The 17,728-nt window shown below is 50.4% G+C and overlaps 1 protein-coding gene across 1 annotated transcript in view; it reads left to right on the top strand.

Moving 5' to 3' along the window:
• LOC144935546 (ammonium transporter Rh type B-like) overlaps positions 1-17,497 on the top strand; it is a 31,811-nt gene extending 14,314 nt beyond the window's left edge. The window contains exons 2-10 of the mRNA XM_078862305.1: positions 649-841; positions 1,150-1,300; positions 2,434-2,581; positions 5,175-5,341; positions 6,396-6,533; positions 8,856-8,989; positions 9,543-9,727; positions 11,054-11,127; positions 11,713-17,497. Coding sequence (XP_078718431.1) covers positions 649-841; positions 1,150-1,300; positions 2,434-2,581; positions 5,175-5,341; positions 6,396-6,533; positions 8,856-8,989; positions 9,543-9,727; positions 11,054-11,127; positions 11,713-11,790 — 1,268 coding nt within the window. The 3' untranslated portion in view covers positions 11,791-17,497. The remainder of the gene's footprint in view (positions 1-648; positions 842-1,149; positions 1,301-2,433; positions 2,582-5,174; positions 5,342-6,395; positions 6,534-8,855; positions 8,990-9,542; positions 9,728-11,053; positions 11,128-11,712) is intronic.
• The last annotated feature ends 231 nt before the right edge of the window (positions 17,498-17,728 follow it).

The following is a 17,728-nucleotide window of genomic DNA, read 5'->3' as shown; positions in this document are numbered from 1 at the left end:
ATAATAAAAATAAAACATAATCTAATAATATAATATATGAATATATCTCTTAACTAATTATTTTGGTCAGCACCCATCGTCATCGCTGGTTAGAGTCCTACTCTACCATAATTATATCAAATCTCGGCAACTCGTGGCTACTGACTCAGTTTCGAGCCGACTATCCATGCGCTGCGGTGTATTTAAAGGTTGCGTAATCAGCCCAAAATATCACGGTGTCGTCCGTAGTAGCTTCACAGAAGGGGGGTCCACGTTGCTAATTTGGTTGGAGTCAATGAAAACATTTGCGAGCAATTTCCAAATTTGGTAAACTTGTGTTCCAGACGGCCACAGAAGCACATCTGAAAGCGCCGTGCGATGCGGTGACCGCCGTCATCGTGTCGATGGCCAGCCAAAAGCCACCACCGCTGCTGCTGCGAGGATGACCTAGAGTGCGCGCGATTGTGGTTTACGCTCCTTGACGACGGTAGCGCGCCCGGGATCCATCCGCAAATCTCTGTCACAGGTGGCGAACGCGCCACCCGGCATAACCGTGGTCACTACCCCCAGCGGCAGCGCACATCCCCCCCCCCCCCCCATAAAAAAACAAAAAAATCCTTTGATCCAAATCATACCGCTCACGTTTAATGCCCTTCGTCGTCCCCCCAGGCTTCCAGGACGTGCACGTGATGGTCTTCGTCGGCTTCGGCTTCCTCATGACGTTCCTGCAGCGCTACGGCTACAGCAGCGTGGGCTTCAACTTCATGATCGCCGGCTTCGGCATCCAGTGGGCCATCCTGGTGCAGGGCTGGGTGCAGCACTTTGACTCCGTCACCGGCACCATCAAGGTCGGCCTGGAGAGGTAGGTCGCTGAGACCCTGCGGAACGGAGTCGTCTCCTCCCTAGCCCCCCCACCCTACGCTTTCCGACCCTCACGTGCATACGTTTAACACGCAAGTAGTTTTTTTCTTTTAAAAGGTGACAATCGCGATGGCGTGGGTCGCAATAAACACTCGGCGCTCGTGTCTCCCTGGTCTCCTCCCGTGTCTCCTCCCTTGTCTCCCGTGTCTTTGCCCGTGTGACCTCCCGTGCGTCCTGTGTCCCCCGTGTCTCCTCCCGTGTCTCCGTCGTTCTCCCCGCCCGCCTGCCCGCCCGCCCGCTCTCCCGCAGCATGATCAACGCGGACTTCTGCAGCGCCGCCGTGCTCATCTCCTTCGGCGCCGTGCTGGGCAAGACCAGCCCCGTGCAGCTGCTCATCATGACCGTGATCGAGGAGCTCATCTTCGCCGTCAACGAGTTCGTGGGCATCTACATCCTGCGGGTGAGGAGGCACCCCAGCGGCTGTGGGGGCTGGTGGTTTAATGACCACGTTGTTGTTGTTGCCGTTGTGGCACCCACTCGCCACGGTGGCGAGATGTTAACTACCTCGCCTGGTATGCCAGGAGGTCGTTGGTTCTATCCCGACTCTGACGTCTGTTGCAAGTTTTTTTGTGTGTTTAGTTTGTCGTCCTTCCCCCGCACCTCCGATTAGGACGGCTCGCTACGTACGGTGCGAAATAATTTTAACGTACATACATATATTCGAAGTTTGCATGTCTCTCTCCCTGTGGTCGCGTGGATTTTTCTCCGGGTCCTCCGGTTTTTTAACCCTCCACATATAGAAACAACAAGGCGTTCAGAGAATTTGGCTCCGATAAATGTCCACATGATGAGCCACTTCGTTGAGCCATCGTTTGCGGCCAGGTCACTTCTAGACAAAGAGCTACGTAGCTCAGTGGACCTTACCTCTTTGTACTACGACGGTGAGGGTAAAGATGCAGCACCTGCAACTGCTCACTCACGCCACTGCTGTCACAAAGGCCTCCGCCAGAGGGAGATCTAGAGAGCCCTTCCAGGGGCTGTTTGGCCTACTCTTCATGGGAGGAGGTGGGAGGATCCACACGTGACCCCCACCACGCGTGATCTGCCAAGCGACTCACTGCGGTGTATCCCCTTGACGTTTTTGGGGCCTTTGGGTCTGTGCTCAGCAATTGTGTTTTTAAATAGATACATGCAATTATGCATAAAAAAATAACAATAGTATGAACAAATAAGAATAGGTTTTACCCTTTCTGGCAATAAAACAGGTGTTAAGATGTTCAAACACCAATTAGGGCATTATTATTATTATAAACACGCCTGCTTAGTCATAATAAAGGTTGCTTTGGGTTAGATCGTGTATAATGTAAACGTGTCGTTAACCCACCACCATCCGACACAGGCAATTAGTAAGGTTCGTCAAGATAACAAAACCTACCGATTAGTTACTAGTTGAGCACACCGGCGTGTTGGAGAGTAAACCCACAACATTTACAATTCGAGGACTGTGACGCGTCGCCGGTGGATTACAACCAGCTTTGTCGGGCGGTTTGCCAGAATTAGGTGAATGATGTGAACTTTCCCGTGGCTTTCCAGGTGAAAGACGCCGGCGGCTCGATGATAATCCACATCTTCGGCGCATACTTCGGGCTCACGGTGACACGAATGCTCTACAGGAAGGGCCTTGAGGAAGGCCACCCCAAGGAGGGTGCTGTGTACCACTCTGACCTCTTCGCCATGATCGGTGAGCACGCGGATAGATCGACCGACTCCTGCCCTGAGAATGTGGAATTGTCACCACTTGCTCAAAATTACAAACTTCAATCGGCCCCACTCGATGCTCAGTTTAGGATTGAGATACCTTATAATAATACACGAATATGCATTATAATATAACAATATCATTGGATTCACTTTGTTCATTTCAACATAAGTACATATAAACATTTCTAATGGGCGCGCTTCAGTAAACTAATTTCACATGCATCTACGTCATCTCAACGCTTACACGTTCCTGCCAATGCTTTGGAGTCCTTTTTTTCTTCCCATCTTCTTATTCATCTTCTCCCCCCTCAGGCTTAAGCTTGCTTATTGAAGGCTCGCTTGTTACATTTGTTGCATTATCAGGGGAGGGGGTGGCGGGGGTAATGCTTACGAGTATCATGAAAAATGATCAGCCTGCACGTAATTAAAGAGTGGGAAATTGTGTTGTTCGCAAGAAGGTATAGCCCCAACAGTGAACCGCGCCTCTAACCCCGATGTACTCACCCAGGAGCAAAGTGTCACCCCCCCCCCCACCCCCCTTGAGTACGTGCGAAAAATGTAATTACATTTAATTACAGCAGGCTGTCACGAATTCAATTTCCAGACGTGTTGTGCGGAGCTCTGCTCGCCATTAGCGGGGGCAAGCCCATGCACGCGGCCGTTGTGTTCATCTGCACTTGTGGATGTCGCGCAAATTATGACGACTTTGTAGTTTTCCCAAGGAACCGAGGATAGTGTGTGCGTGCGAGCTGCTGATTGGGTGCGCGGCCGGTCGCATTGGCTGGTCTTGAGGCGAGGCGTTCACGGGTTCCCCCTTTTGAAATTTCCCGAGTGAAGGTTTCTCCCACGTTGAGAATGAAACGGCGGATGGTCAAAAAGCGCGCTCCCTCGCAAATGACCCGTGCTCGCTTAAGCCACCGCCCAAGAAAGGGTTTTGTTTTTGAAACGTCAGGTTGAGGGCGAACGTTGTGACATTAGAACGTGGGGGGCGGGGGGGGTTGGGTTGTTGTTTTTTTCCTCCGTGCGATGTCAATTTTATGGAATATAAATGCGTTGTCGCTAACTCGCATAATAAATGATGTGGTCACCATTGTTGTATTGTGAATACTGGAACCTCGATGGGAATAGGCGAGGACAAAGAAATCTGCAAGCAAAATATATATAAGTGCACACGATGTGATAGCTTCTTCGAAAATATACTACTCTATCATTAGTTGTTTAATGGCGCTTAATAAATTAAATTATTATTAGTTGCAATTATGAATACAATACTAATTATTGTAATACAGCAGTAATTGCGAGGATAACATCTAAGTTATGAACTTTCATAATCACGCTTTTCTTTGTCTTTTTCTTTTGTTCTTTACGTTTTAAATCGCCAGCACGTCGAAGGGGGTAAAAGCGGCGACTTGGGGCCAAAGTAAGAGGGGCGGGGAATAAACACGGGCATAGTGAGCACGAGATGTGCAGCGTCGTTAGTGCAGTGTCAGGGTGCAGCGCTGTGGGGGCAGTGTCAGGGTGCAGCGCTGTGGGGGCAGTGTCAGGGTGCAGCGTTGTGAGGGCAGTGTCAGGGTGCAGCGCTGTGGGGGCAGTGTCAGGGTGCAGCGCTGTGGGGGCAGTGTCAGGGTGCAGCGCTGTGGGGGCAGTGTCAGGGTGCAGCGCTGTGAGGGCAGTGTCAGGGTGCAGCGTTGTGAGGGCAGTGTCAGGGTGCAGCGCTGTGGGGGCAGTGTCAGGGTGCAGCGCTGTGGGGGCAGTGTCAGGGTGCAGCGCTGTGGGGGCAGTGTCAGGGTGCAGCGTTGTGAGGGCAGTGTCAGGGTGCAGCGCTGTGGGGGCAGTGTCAGGGTGCAGCGCTGTGGGGGCAGTGTCAGGGTGCAGCGCTGTGGGGGCAGTGTCAGGGTGCAGCGCTGTGGGGGCAGTGTCAGGGTGCAGCGTTGTGAGGGCAGTGTCAGGGTGCAGCGCTGTGGGGGCAGTGTCAGGGTGCAGCGCTGTGGGGGCAGTGTCAGGGTGCAGCGCTGTGGGGGCAGTGTCAGGGTGCAGCGCTGTGGGGGCAGTGTCAGGGTGCAGCGCTGTGGGGGCAGTGTCAGGGTGCAGCGCTGTGGGGGCAGTGTCAGGGTGCAGCACTGTGGGGGCAGTGTCAGGGTGCAGCGCTGTGGGGGCAGTGTCAGGGTGCAGCGCTGTGGGGGCAGTGTCAGGGTGCAGCGCTGTGGGGGCAGTGTCAGGGTGCAGCGCTGTGGGGGCAGTGTCAGGGTGCAGCACTGTGGGGGCAGTGTCAGGGTGCAGCGCTGTGGGGGCAGTGTCAGGGTGCAGCACTGTGGGGGCAGTGTCAGGGTGCAGCGCTGTGGGGGCAGTGTCAGGGTGCAGCGCTGTGGGGGCAGTGTCAGCGTGCAGCGCTACAGCTACCGGTCGCAGCTCAGAGTCGAATGACAGCCGGAGGAAAGGGCCCCGGACACTAGAGGGCTCGGTTGGTTTCAGCATCAGAGCTGCTGTGGCTGTGGGTTGCGAGCGCATCGCAAATGTTCATTGTTGTTGTTGCGCTCGCTACTATTGCTGCTGCTGCTGCTGCTGCCGTGCAGGGACCCTCTTCCTGTGGATGTTCTGGCCGAGCTTCAACTCGGCCATCGCTCTGCACGGGGACGACCAGATGAGGGCCGTCATGCACACCTACTTCTCCTTGGCCTCGTGCGTGCTCACCACCATCGTCATCTCCAGCCTCCTGGACAACCACGGCAAGCTCGACATGGTACTGCCGCCGCTACCAACACCGCCGCCGCGACCAACACCAATTTTTGTTGTTGGCATCATCATCGCCACCAACAGCGGTCGCAGCACGACCGTCATCTTTATTATTGTGGTCACCACCATCATCATCATCATCGCCATCATCATCATCATCCATTTGCCCTTTGAACTTCGCCAGAGACGTCACCGTCGTCAGCAGCAATGATATCTAAACCCCCCCAGCACCTTTAACAACCGCAGTGGCCAGCGTCATGAGGTATAGTCAAACAACCGCCCACAACTGACACGGATAGGGGGAGGCCTTCACCCAGTGAGTTGGCACAAAGGACTGCCGATCAGTTGTATCATCATCAACGTCGTCGTGGTCGTGTTGTTGTTGTTGTTGTCATGTTTGCAGTGAATGTTTGTGTCTGGTTGCGCCGGTGCGGTGCGGGCACCTAACGCGACAGTTTACCCATCGCCCCGAGCTTCATCTCTCACTCGATATTTACCCAGAATGCTCCTAGGCAGGTGTGACGTCACACGCGTCGGCTAATTCGACGTCACAGACGCACGCGTGCGCGCGTCTTGACTAAAGGCAGTTTACCTTACTGAGGCGGAAGTCACATTTCAAGTTCGTCTCAGGACGTCTGGTCAACCACGAGCGCTACTCAGGGACGCGCGTGGGGAGATATGACCTCCCTTGCCTGATACACAATATATCGTGGGTTTGATTCAGACCCTGACGCCTGCATTTTCTGAGTTTGCATGTTCTCCCTGTGGTCGTGTGGATTTTTCTCCGGGTCCTCCGGTTTTTCCCCCTCCACGTTTAGAATCATCACGCGTTTGGAGTACTTGCCGGCTATAAAATTTGCACGCGATGAGCCGCAGCGTTGAGCTGCCATTTGTGGCCAGGGTCGCTTCTGAAAGAGAGCTACATAGCTCAGTGGAATTTGCATGGTAAAATAAAAAAAATATGCATATTTAGCTAGTTAGCAGTTAGTTCAAATGATTCCCCGGACTGTCTCCGTGCTGCGATCGAGCGCCGTCATCCTCCTCCTCCTGCGGTCGCCCAGGTTCACATCCAGAACGCGTCGCTGGCTGGCGGCGTGGCGGTTGGCACGTGCGGCGACATGATGCTCAGCCCGTACGGCGCCCTCATCCTGGGATTTATCGCCGCCATCATCTCCACCTTCGGCTTCAAGTACCTGACGGTACGTGGAAGCACCGCTCCCTCTCTCGCGCCGGACACAACGCAGCACCAGCAGCACCAGCAGTTCCAGCGGTAGAGTAACGCACGGCTTTGTTGACATTTTGCGGCAAAGCCTCGGCGAGTGTTGACATTTTTCAAAACGGTCCAGGAATTGAAATGTGTTTTGGCCAATTCCATTGACGAGTGGTTGGCAACTCGAGGCGCCAGCCTGCTACGGCGCTGTGCTTCGCGCGCTTGACTCGCAATCGGGAAGGTTGAGAGTTCAAAATCCGGGTCAGGGTTCAACTCAGCCCATCCATCATCCCTGCGGGGTCGATAAAAATAAGTACCACGACGTTGTCGTTCTCTGGACGTTCTGGTCCCCGACGTGGAAATGTGGAATTTCCACCACTGGCTCAGGTGGTGCCAGGAAAGATGAGCTCTCCTGCACTGCTCTGGCTTTGTATTATAGGCTGGATAGGAGCACATCTGTTATAAGCACACTTCTATTATAAGCAACACATGCTTACAGCTGACATTACGCTTGTGGAGAGGGTGGGTGGGGGGGGCAGCAAAGGGCAACTCTGATACAAGCACACGAGGGGTGTGCTTGTATCCAGCTTCTGCCGTACGATGAGTGGGAGGTTCAGGTCTTCTTCGTGCTCTCACGCGAGTGTGACGGCGCGCATCGCTCTGCTTGCGCCGTTGAACTCTCGCCGGAAATTCTACATTCCCATTGCAAGTTGTCATTAACTGCCACCCGCTGCCGCTACACATCAACCCAGAACGGACCGCGTGCGTACGGAGCGATTTCCAGTTTGTATTTTTTTGTTGACTGCTCGCGGTAATGCCCCGCTCCGCCTGATTATGCACTCTGGGCCTCGGGTTCACGTGCTCGTCTGGCGTCTCAATGGGTCCAATTTGTTTTTCTTCTTCATGAAACTATCCCAGTTCCTCCATCAGCAATAATGGAGCAAGTCGGCGACGAGATTTGTTTTGCCGCATTTTTATCCAAGCGGTCGCTCTCAGCCGCCGTGTGTTTATGCGGGCAGATGCTCGGGCTTTGGACCTGATAAAGATTTTTCGTTTTTTTTGTCGGAGGAGGAAAGCAGTGTTATACTGTGGCCTCTTAGATTTTTTTTTTGAAGGGCGCTATACAGAAATTGACAATGAAATATATTGATCTGGTGGTCCCCTTGAAATTATTTGAGCTTTGGAGGTCATCAGACAACAAAAAAAAACATCTTGTGGCTGGGAGGTTGCAGCGCTGTTTATTGAGAATCGCTCACAGCTGAAAGGCTTCGTGTTAAAATGTAATAAAAACAAATTAACGAATTTGCCTTATTAGCTTTATCAAAGTTAAAAGCTTGATAAGGCACGGTTGGCTAGGTACGGTGTGAAAGAATTCGAACATCCGTTATCAAATGCTTCAAACGAGAATGCGGCGTTGAAACACACAGCAACACTACCTGCCATTTGTCACGAAGCGAAGCGGTGCTAATGTCACCGCTGAGCGCGTGCCAGGCTAGGTGCACTTTGTGGTCCCGTGGGGTCAGAGGTTCTTGGTAGAGACCCAGATGGTGTGCGCTAACAGAACAGAGATTTAAGATCTGGATTCCTGACTGTGTCAACCCTTTGATTTCATTTTATATTGCATCATTCATACGATTGCATCTCAAACCCCTGTACAAATATGAAATGTTACATTAAAGTAGGGGCTCAAACCCCATACAATCATCATTGTGAACACGTTTGTACGCACATATGCACCCACACACGTGCATATCCTGGCCAAGCTTCAACTCAGTCAATCATCCCTCCATATTCAATAAAATGAGCACCAATTTGTGACTGGCAAAGGAATGTGGAATTCCCATCACGAGCTCAGGGCCATCATCAGGGGAGTGGGGAGCACTTCCCCACTGCCCAATTATATATTTTATAAATTACTATTGTTATACTGTACTCGGGTTTTACTACCATGTTGTCATGGCTAGCGTGTTGGACCTGCAAAGGTGTGGACACGTTTCTCAATCCCTCCACCTCCATCCACCAAAGCAGTATAAATATATACAGTGAAGTTACTCAATCGGCAGGTCACGTGCAGTGGCGGGGTAAAGTGTGGACGTTGCTCCCACTTCTTCGAGGACGTTTGGCCAGCGTGCGTAGAAGAGTATGCCAAAATATAACTTCTGGACGATAGGAGTGGAAAATACAAGAAAGGTGAACAAACCACCCAAACACGTACAAATGAAACTGAACCATCCCCGTCGTCCGAGGCAAAGCCGGTGATCCGCCAATCCTTTGCCTGCGATGTCCCGACGACCCCTTGACCACTTCGCAGCCCGTCCTGGCCTCCAAGCTGAAAATCCAGGACACCTGCGGCGTTCACAATCTGCACGGCCTCCCGGGCATCCTCGCGGGCATCGCCGGTGCCGTGGTGGCTGCGTGCGCCTCCGAGGAGGTGTACGGATTCAGGTACGGCAAAACGACGCGGTGGAGGGGGGGGGGGGCGGAGGCGGTGGTGGATGGTGGCGGCGTCAACGATGTACGCCGTGGTGCGGTGGTGACGGCGCTCTCGGCTCCGTAGCCGAGAGCGGTTGGCGGATCGCAGGTTGCGTGCGGCGGGGGTTAAAGTTTGGATGATAATCATAATAATGATGACACTTTCGTTTCATATATACATAACGTCATTCATGCCAACAACGCTGTATGTTCATTTATTTATGAGCACCAAATCATATATAATCGGCCGGCTACGTACAGCGTGACAGAAGCCCAACACACACGCACACACACCAAGCAAATGAAAACCCTCCCACCTCTTCCAAGATATCTTCCTGGCGTGGAAGAGTAGGCCAAATTCCCCCCTCTGGGTGCGAGGGTGGAGGACGACTTGTGTGGGGGTGGGGGGAGGGGGTGGGAGATTCTCTACATCTCCCTCCAGTCGACGCGGGTGCCAGCGGTGCGAGCAAAGTGCAATCGCAGGGCTGCGCCGTTTACAGTCACCCCGTCCTCTCGCCCGCCGCAGCCTGTACCGGACCTTCCCCGACCTGGTGCCGAGCGACGTGAACAGCGTGGAGTTCAAGCGGATCGCGCAGGTCTACAAAGACATTGAACCCGGGCAGGGGCGCACGCCGCTGCTGCAGGGCGGCTTCCAGGCGCTGCAGATCCTCGTCACGCTCGGCATGGCCATCGGAGGCGGCCTCATTACCGGTGAGATCCCACACGTGCATCGGCATCCACTCGCTCACCCGCTCGCCCGCGATAAATCGTTCTCGTCGTCGACATCGGAGGAGGCACCATCGTCGTTGGTGAGATTTGCTGTGAATTCGTAATTCATATCCTGGGCCAGATTTTGTTGGATGGGGGGGGGGGGGGGGCCGGGTTGTTATAGCTTTGAGGGGCCCCCCTCTTTGCGTATTCACTTCCTTCCATTCACTGTTTTACCGCCAGCCATGTCCGATGATGCCAAACGCTACGTTGCGATTGACCTTGGCTTTTTGGGTTCTGGCCTTTTCAATGTCATACATGAATTGTAAAGTCAGTTCAGGTGTTGACACGAACGGAACTATTTTAATATCCGTTAATCTGGCCCTGTGCTTACCACTCGAAGAGACAAAGATTCCCCGTATAGCCTTAAGAGACTGTTGGGGCAAGTGCTGTTAACGAGCACCTATGAAGGCCGGAACGGCACACGAGGGGGAGGATGGCCAACACCACGCCTGACCGCCTTTGTCTCTCTCGTGGCGATGTTTAAACACCGCACCAGGTACTCATTTGAGGCTGAGTCGACCTATGAGAGTCCCAGGACAGTTCCAGGTAGTGGGAATCAAACTCGGGTCTCCGGGTTCGTAGCGCAGCTCAATAACCGCTACACTGCCGTTTACCACTCATCCACCTGCTCACCCACACGTCATGATAACCATCATCGTCATCATCGGCCAAAACCATCACGCTGCCTCCCCAAGCCATCGCCATCTCGCACAGTCCTGTGAAGCAACATCCCGCCCGGCAGTTGCTTGCGAGCCGATTTCCATCGCTCCATCACCACGGAGGACGCGCTCCGGGACACGTTCCATCGCCTCGGCTGCCACGTCGTAGCCATCGTCACCCGACGGCCATCATCTCTTGCAGCGGTGTGATGCGTGCGCTCTAACCGAGGCGCCTCCGGGCCCAATATAACTCGACGTGGCCAAACAAATGAGCTGAACGCCAGTGCGAGAATGACGCGAGCGTCTGCGCGAAATCTTGTGCTAAATTTACACAATGATTCAACACCATTGGGCATTGGGGGGGGGGGGGGGAGGGGTTCATCGTATTCTTCCCTTTTTAATTTGCACCTACGGTAAATGTTTGCGTCGCCGTTGAACGTCACTCAGTGTGACACTTCTCGCCGAGAGAGAGAGACGGAGGAAGACGGAACCCCAGAAGCCCCCCGCGCGTTGCAACGTCGCATTTCAATGGCGGTGGATGACACGTTTGTGACTGCAACGCGTTTCCCCTTCCCCCCCCCCCCACCTCCTTTCCCGTCTGTCGCAGGATTCATCCTCAAGCTGCCCTTCTGGGGGCAGCCCCCCGATAAGAACTGCTATGAGGACAACATCTACTGGGAGGTACAAGGCGCGCGGCGCACACGCGCACACACGCACAAATGCACACACGTGCTCACACGTGCACAAACGCACACACGCGTGCACACGCACACACGTGCACACACGCGCACACACGCGCTCACACATGCACAAACGCACACACGCACGCGCTCGCACACGCGCGCAGACACGCACGCGTGCGCCACCGTGTTTGCCGTGCCCCACGATGCCACGTGCGTGTTGTTCGCACCGCCATGCGATCCCCTCCATGTGACCCATGCCCGGTTCCTAACCACGCACAGCAACGGTGGCAACTACCCAGTAAGGATTATCTGAACCGGTCATGGGCCTTCCTTAGGTCGGCTCAGCCTCAAATGAGTACCTGGTTGCAGTGATGTGTAAACATCATCACTGGGGAGACAAAGGCGGTCGGGCGTGGTGCTGGTCAGCCACCCCCTCGTGTACCGTGCCGGCCTTCATAGGTGCTCGCTAACAGCACTTGTCCCAAAAGTCTGTTAAAGGCTACGCGGGGGATCTCTGTCGTTGTCTATTTTCTTGGACGTAAACACACGTGCCGATGTGCTTGTATGTGCGATGTTTGCCAAGGTCCCTGGGGAGGGGGAGGAGGAAGAGGAACTGGGTTCCGTTCACCAGAAGCTTGGCGGAGATGGGGAGCAAGCATAAGATGAGCACAGCCACCACCACCACCGCCACCACTGCCACCACTATCGCCACCACCACCGCCACCACCGCCACCACCACCGTGGCCACCATATATGCCAAGACTCTCACGCAACGCTCACCCACAGACCCTTGCCCATGTGCCTTCCAGCATCCCAAAACACTCCAACGTCAAACGAATGTTCATAGACTCACCAACACTCGTATTCGTCAATTGGCGTCAACACGTCATTGTGTATTGCGCCAGCCGGGATCAGATTTAACAATTTTGCAGCATTATCCAGTACCCTGCAGTGTTGAAAAGTTACACGAATCGAGGCAGTTTTGCTTTCCGGCAAAATGTTTTCAAAGAAGAGGTAGGTTTAGTGAATTAAGATTGTGTTTTTTTTTTATTGTTTTCATCATCATCAACATCATAATCAATTTCCTTCCCACTGACACATGTGAACATGTCTTGCAATGTTTTCTGCTTGACAAGTAACATTTGAAACTTTTTTAATAACGGATTTGGAAAATAAGACATAGTGCACAACAAGTATAAGTTTGTAGTTTTGAGTGGCTGATTAGAGTCTATAAACCAGGGTGCCATGAATTGTTTAATAAACATTTATCCATTGTTTTACGCTCTTCAACCTTGAGCTGAAGTTAAATGATGCAACGTTTATGCAATTAACAATCGCGTCTCCAAATGTCACGCATCAGCCTATTTTAACCAATTTACACTTTTGTACTTCCATTTTTCATACTATATTTTACCTTATTGACCTATTCTAGCCAACACCACATACATTTTTGACAATAACACAGTTCATGCGAGGCCAGTCCCACCCAGCCCTTCTTGCCTAGAAAACCCAGCCTAAATATCTAATGCAAGAGAAAACATTTTCTGAGAAGAAAATATTTTCTAAGAGGAAAATGTTTCCTAATTTTTGTCCTAATGGGGAGAGAATTCAAATATTACTTTATGCAAGCTTAATGACACTAGTTTTGTATTCATAAACGTTTGTGTCGTTTGCCACCAATTTTTGTACGCGCTGACATGTTGCCCTTGACGACTCTATCAATGCCACGTGACTTCATCCAGCCAATAACAGCGATGTTCGCCTGTGCAACAGTCAAACCGTTTTCGCCTTGATGTTGAACAAGTTGAATGTTCGCAGAGCCAAATTCACCTTTAATGAGGCGCTCATTGCAGTCCCTGTAATACCGAACGACAAAACAATGATCACGTGCAGCAGTATTGCTGAATAGTTGCACCGTTAAACGTCAGTTTTTAGGGACATGTTCTTGGGTCTTTCGGTAAAGTCACGTAGATGGATAATGTTGGGTCTTTACCGAAAGACTCAAGAATATGAATTCCTGCAGTCACGAAAGCTTTAAGTCAAGGTTTTAGGCACATGCTGCAATCAACCTGTCCCAACAATTAGCATCGTGTCTTTCTGTCCAAAACTATAATTCGGTGACCAACTCAACAAAAGTCGTTTTGAAAAAAATGCTACAGAACTTTAACATGACAGGAAAATATTTTTTGGTTTTATTTTATTGCTATGATGAAACAATTTACAGGGTGCATTGCAGATTTTGTTTTCTGGTCTAAATTTTATTTTTTGTATTCTCTTCCCGAATACGGCATTTGCACTGCCCACATTCATGCACAAGCCATTCCGTACTCGGGGCGAGCCTTAAACAAGGCGGACAAAACCTCTGAATAAATATATTTTCAAAGAAGCGCGTTCCCATAAAACGAATCCGCTGCAGGTATTTTTTAACAGGGTTATCATATTTTAAACATTGCTATTCTGAAATAATGCATTTTAAAAGCGTGAACGCAATTTTTACTTAGTGCTTTTGTTCCCTTATTACTCAGCCTTTTGTTTTAAAAAAGCATCAGCTATTAAACTACGATATATTAATAATGATAATTGCGTAACATCCATCGCAGCTGTCTTGAGTTTAGGTTAACATCACTTTCCGCACAAACACCTTTCACTTGTTGACGCTACCCAACAGGTTCTTTTTTTACCACCCTCCTGAAATAAAGATGAAGCAGCAATAAACGGATTATCTTCTAAACCTTTTGTGTAATCTACGTTTAGTTCATTATACACGCGCTGATGCTGCATTCCAGTGGCGGTTTGTGATTCCAGGTTAAAGAGATGGCAAACAAGGAGGCAATGAAGTGCCCACTTTGGGAGTTTCCAGTCTCAGGTGATGATGGACTCACGTGGACTAATTGATAATTGGAACACGGTTGCAATGTGTGGTGGTGATGCTGCACCATTGTTTTGGCACCCACACCTCACCAGTTTTCCTGCAAAGCTTCGCGGTGGAGACAGCGCCGATGATGGAGCCATCGCCTTGTGTGTGCCTCTCTTGTCAGTGGGTCCACCTGTGCTGACGATGAAGCCACTGCGAGCGGGGTTTTTATTTTTTGTTTCTTGTTTCCATACTGAATCCACGTGCACGTGCGTCATCGACCTGATACAGGAAGAAAAACAAACCTGAGATGGACTTTGTCTCGTGTATCCGGAGCCGGTAATTGTCACGACTGCATTTTACTTTTTTTTTACAAAAAGGGGCCCCACACGGTTTCACAACGCCTCTGAGCAGCAGCGGTTGAAGATGTGCTCTTTGGGCAATTGTGCCAAGAACAGTGGAATGCGGCTACAGTCGGGCGTCCCAACGTTTATTGAGTTCAACAAATGTGAAGGTAAATTAGTGCATTTAAAAGGCCAGTAACTGAATCAACAGATTATTTGATTTTCTTTCAGAAAAAGTTAGAACATGTTTTGCTTATTTGTGCTTCTGTTTTCACACAGGTCAGTGTAAATTAAGTGTGTGGCTGGCCCCAAAAATGTATTTTGGTGACCGCATTATTGTCAATGGTGTAGAAACACTGGGTAAAAGACTTTCGGCACCATCTTTCGATTTCACGAACGCTGCATTATATACAGGGTGTCCAAAAATGTGTCATCCGTGAAATTTGTATAATTATAATTAGACGGCAGGTTAGGCTGGCTCCATACAACTGCAGACACATAGTCGCGTGGTGATTTTATCGTGGTGCCCGCGCGTCTCACCTGTATACGCCCGCATGTGTTTGCCAACATCTCCAGCTGTGCCACTTTATCGCTGAAGCTTAGCAGTAATACAACTTTACCTTTTTGTAATCGTGAACGTGTTGTAGTTCATGCTGCTGCTGCTGCCGCTGTCTAAGTAACAATTATGTTAACAATGGGCCGTACCTTTTTCGGGACAGGCTTTTTAAGTGAAATTAAATCTGCACCGAGTTAACGTTGGTGAGGGGACCCGCGTTCTATGCCTCCTCTGAAAAGGGGCCGTTTGCCTGTGGTACAAAGTGACCTATTTGTGTATGACCACAACAACAAGGTTTTGATACACTTTTTAATTGTTGCATTGAAGTTGCCTTTCTGACATTGCTTAATAGATTTTGGATTTTTTACAATAGAGTAATAGTATGTTTCAAGTGCCTTTTTTATCGTGATGAAAACTCAGGAAATGTTGGTATCAAGACTCCATAAAAATGAGTTATTGAGGGCTGATTCACAAACCTTTTTGGTGGAACCCAGCGAACTGTTGAATCTAATCACACGCATCCATCTGCCACGCGAGCTTTCACTCCGCCCACAGATTTTGTATTGCAGCACACCGCGTTCGATTGGTTTAGATCATCTTTAACCTTCAAAATATTGCATTTTAATTGCCAGTTCGGAATCTCTTGATTCCTGTGTTTTTTATGTTCAATGACCAATTCTCCAACTCGCCTGCTGCAAATGTGTTTTTGAGGTGTTTTATTGCGTGCCAACGACGCGTGTTCATTGGGGGTGAAGGCTTCATAACGTTCGTCATTTGATTCCATTTCACGTCGAATACATTGTTACAATATCGTAACTCTGTTAGGGGCCCCTCCGTCAGAGGTGGGACAAAGTCATTGTTATGCAAGTCCAAGTCGAGTCGCAAGTCATCAAATTCATGACTCGAGTCTGACTCGAGTCCAAGTCACATGACTCGAGTCCACATCTCATAGGTGGGACAAAGTCATTGTTATGCAAGTCCAAGTCGAGTCGCAAGTCATCAAATTCATGACTCGAGTCTGACTCGAGTCCAAGTCACATGACTCGAGTCCACACCTCTGCCCTCCGTGTATATCTTGTCAGGCTTGGCACGCAGTTTATTGGCAGAGAGCATTCGGTGTGTGTTTATCCGTCGGTACAAACAGTAAAGATGGGTGCTTAATTTCAGCCAGGAATTCTCTTCAAGGGATTTATTTGAGCATGCCTAATACATCTCGTCGTACCTGTGGTATCGTAGGATCCCTGACGTATGGTACAATGGGAATAAAAATACGTATTGCGTCATCAGGGATAGGGTGTCCCTTGTACACACCCCAGTGTGCCGAGCAGTGTTCTGGCAAATTTCGAGAGAAATGTTGTCGTGGGTAAGAGATCATGCTGAGGTGTAAGCGGGAAGGGCTTCACACAGACTTGGGGGCCGGATTACATGTTGCATTGAATCTGAAAATTCTAGCCGAATTGTGACTTGTTTGTACGTGGTGAAACGGATGCGTGTCACCAGTCAAGAGCCGTGCAAGGGGTGTATGGTTCGGAGGGACGAGCAGCCAGTCGCATGACCACGTACGTGGCCACGTGCTTTCTCGACAAATCGGATGGTCTGTAGCAGAGAGATAATATCTGACCGTGATACGTCTGCTTCACGTTATTTTTTAAGCATGACCTTGTTCAGAAATATCACCCTAAAATTGTTTTTGTCAAATCCATTTATTTTCCATGTTTGTGAATGCTCGATGATGGTCATAGTTAATATTACCATTTTTTTGCCAATAACTTCACGTCGAAGTTGTTTCTGTGTTTTTTTCCCATTTTGTTGGACAATGTTACATAAAGCCCCATGGGCATCCCAAAGGCTTACCCATTCCATCGGACAGTCGCCAAGTTCCCAATTCCCAACCTAAAGACTATATTGGTGTCTGTTGCGGGTTTTGTTTTATTAATCGTCATTCTTGGCGCACTTAATACACTAAACTAGACGCAGCAAACGACAATCCCCCTTGCCCCCCTCCCCCGGCTGAATAAACCCCCACCGTCAACGTCGTGCGATGATGGTGAAGCCCAACTGCATCCGCTCCCCCACCGCCCGATTTCTAACTTCACAATAATCGGCAATAAAGTCATATTGGGAGTATCACGGATACGCGTAGCCACCTGTAGAGACGATATGAAACGCGCAAGGCACGGCACCATTCGGGCAAGTTTAATCGCTGCAAACCGTAGCCCTGAGATAATTTCGCCGATCTACGCCGGGGTTTCGTCAAACGCCAATCCGCGCGGAGCGACCACTCCACGCTTCGTGTTTTTTTTTCTTCCGGCGTTAACAAAATCTACCCCCCCCCCCACACACACAATTTTAAATTAGTCCCGTTCCACGTTGCGCGCGCCCGATCATTGTTTAGAGATTTTTACCCGCCCGGGCAAGCAACGAACGCCGTCTTCGTCGCTTTGAGCCGGTGCCGACGCACGCGCTGAGATCTCCGATCGTACGGATCGTCTCGGAATAATGCAGAGGGCGCCATTTTTTTTCGCGTCACGTGGGGCCGCGTTTAACAAGCATAGGGCGCGTGCAGCGTGGTTTGAGTTCATCTGTGTGGGTTGGTTTTTTTATGGAGAGTAAATTTGTTAAACCTCGGAAAGACGCGCGAACATCGTGATGAGTCGCGAGGGCTGGAGGTGTTGCGAGCGGCTGCTGTTTAGATCAGGTTGGGTTTGCGCTACCTGTGTGATTTATTTTTGTTCTGTCTGCATGTAACGTTACTATGCATGTTGGTTGTACGGTATTAGTAACCGATATTTTGTATGCCTAAATAAGATATGTTATGTTTTATATTACAGCCATTGTATACTTA

Source organism: Lampetra fluviatilis, chromosome 13 (assembly GCF_964198595.1).
Source record: "Lampetra fluviatilis chromosome 13, kcLamFluv1.1, whole genome shotgun sequence".
NCBI classification, from domain to species: domain Eukaryota; kingdom Metazoa; phylum Chordata; class Hyperoartia; order Petromyzontiformes; family Petromyzontidae; genus Lampetra; species Lampetra fluviatilis.
This window is presented reverse-complemented; position numbering and strand designations above follow the sequence as displayed.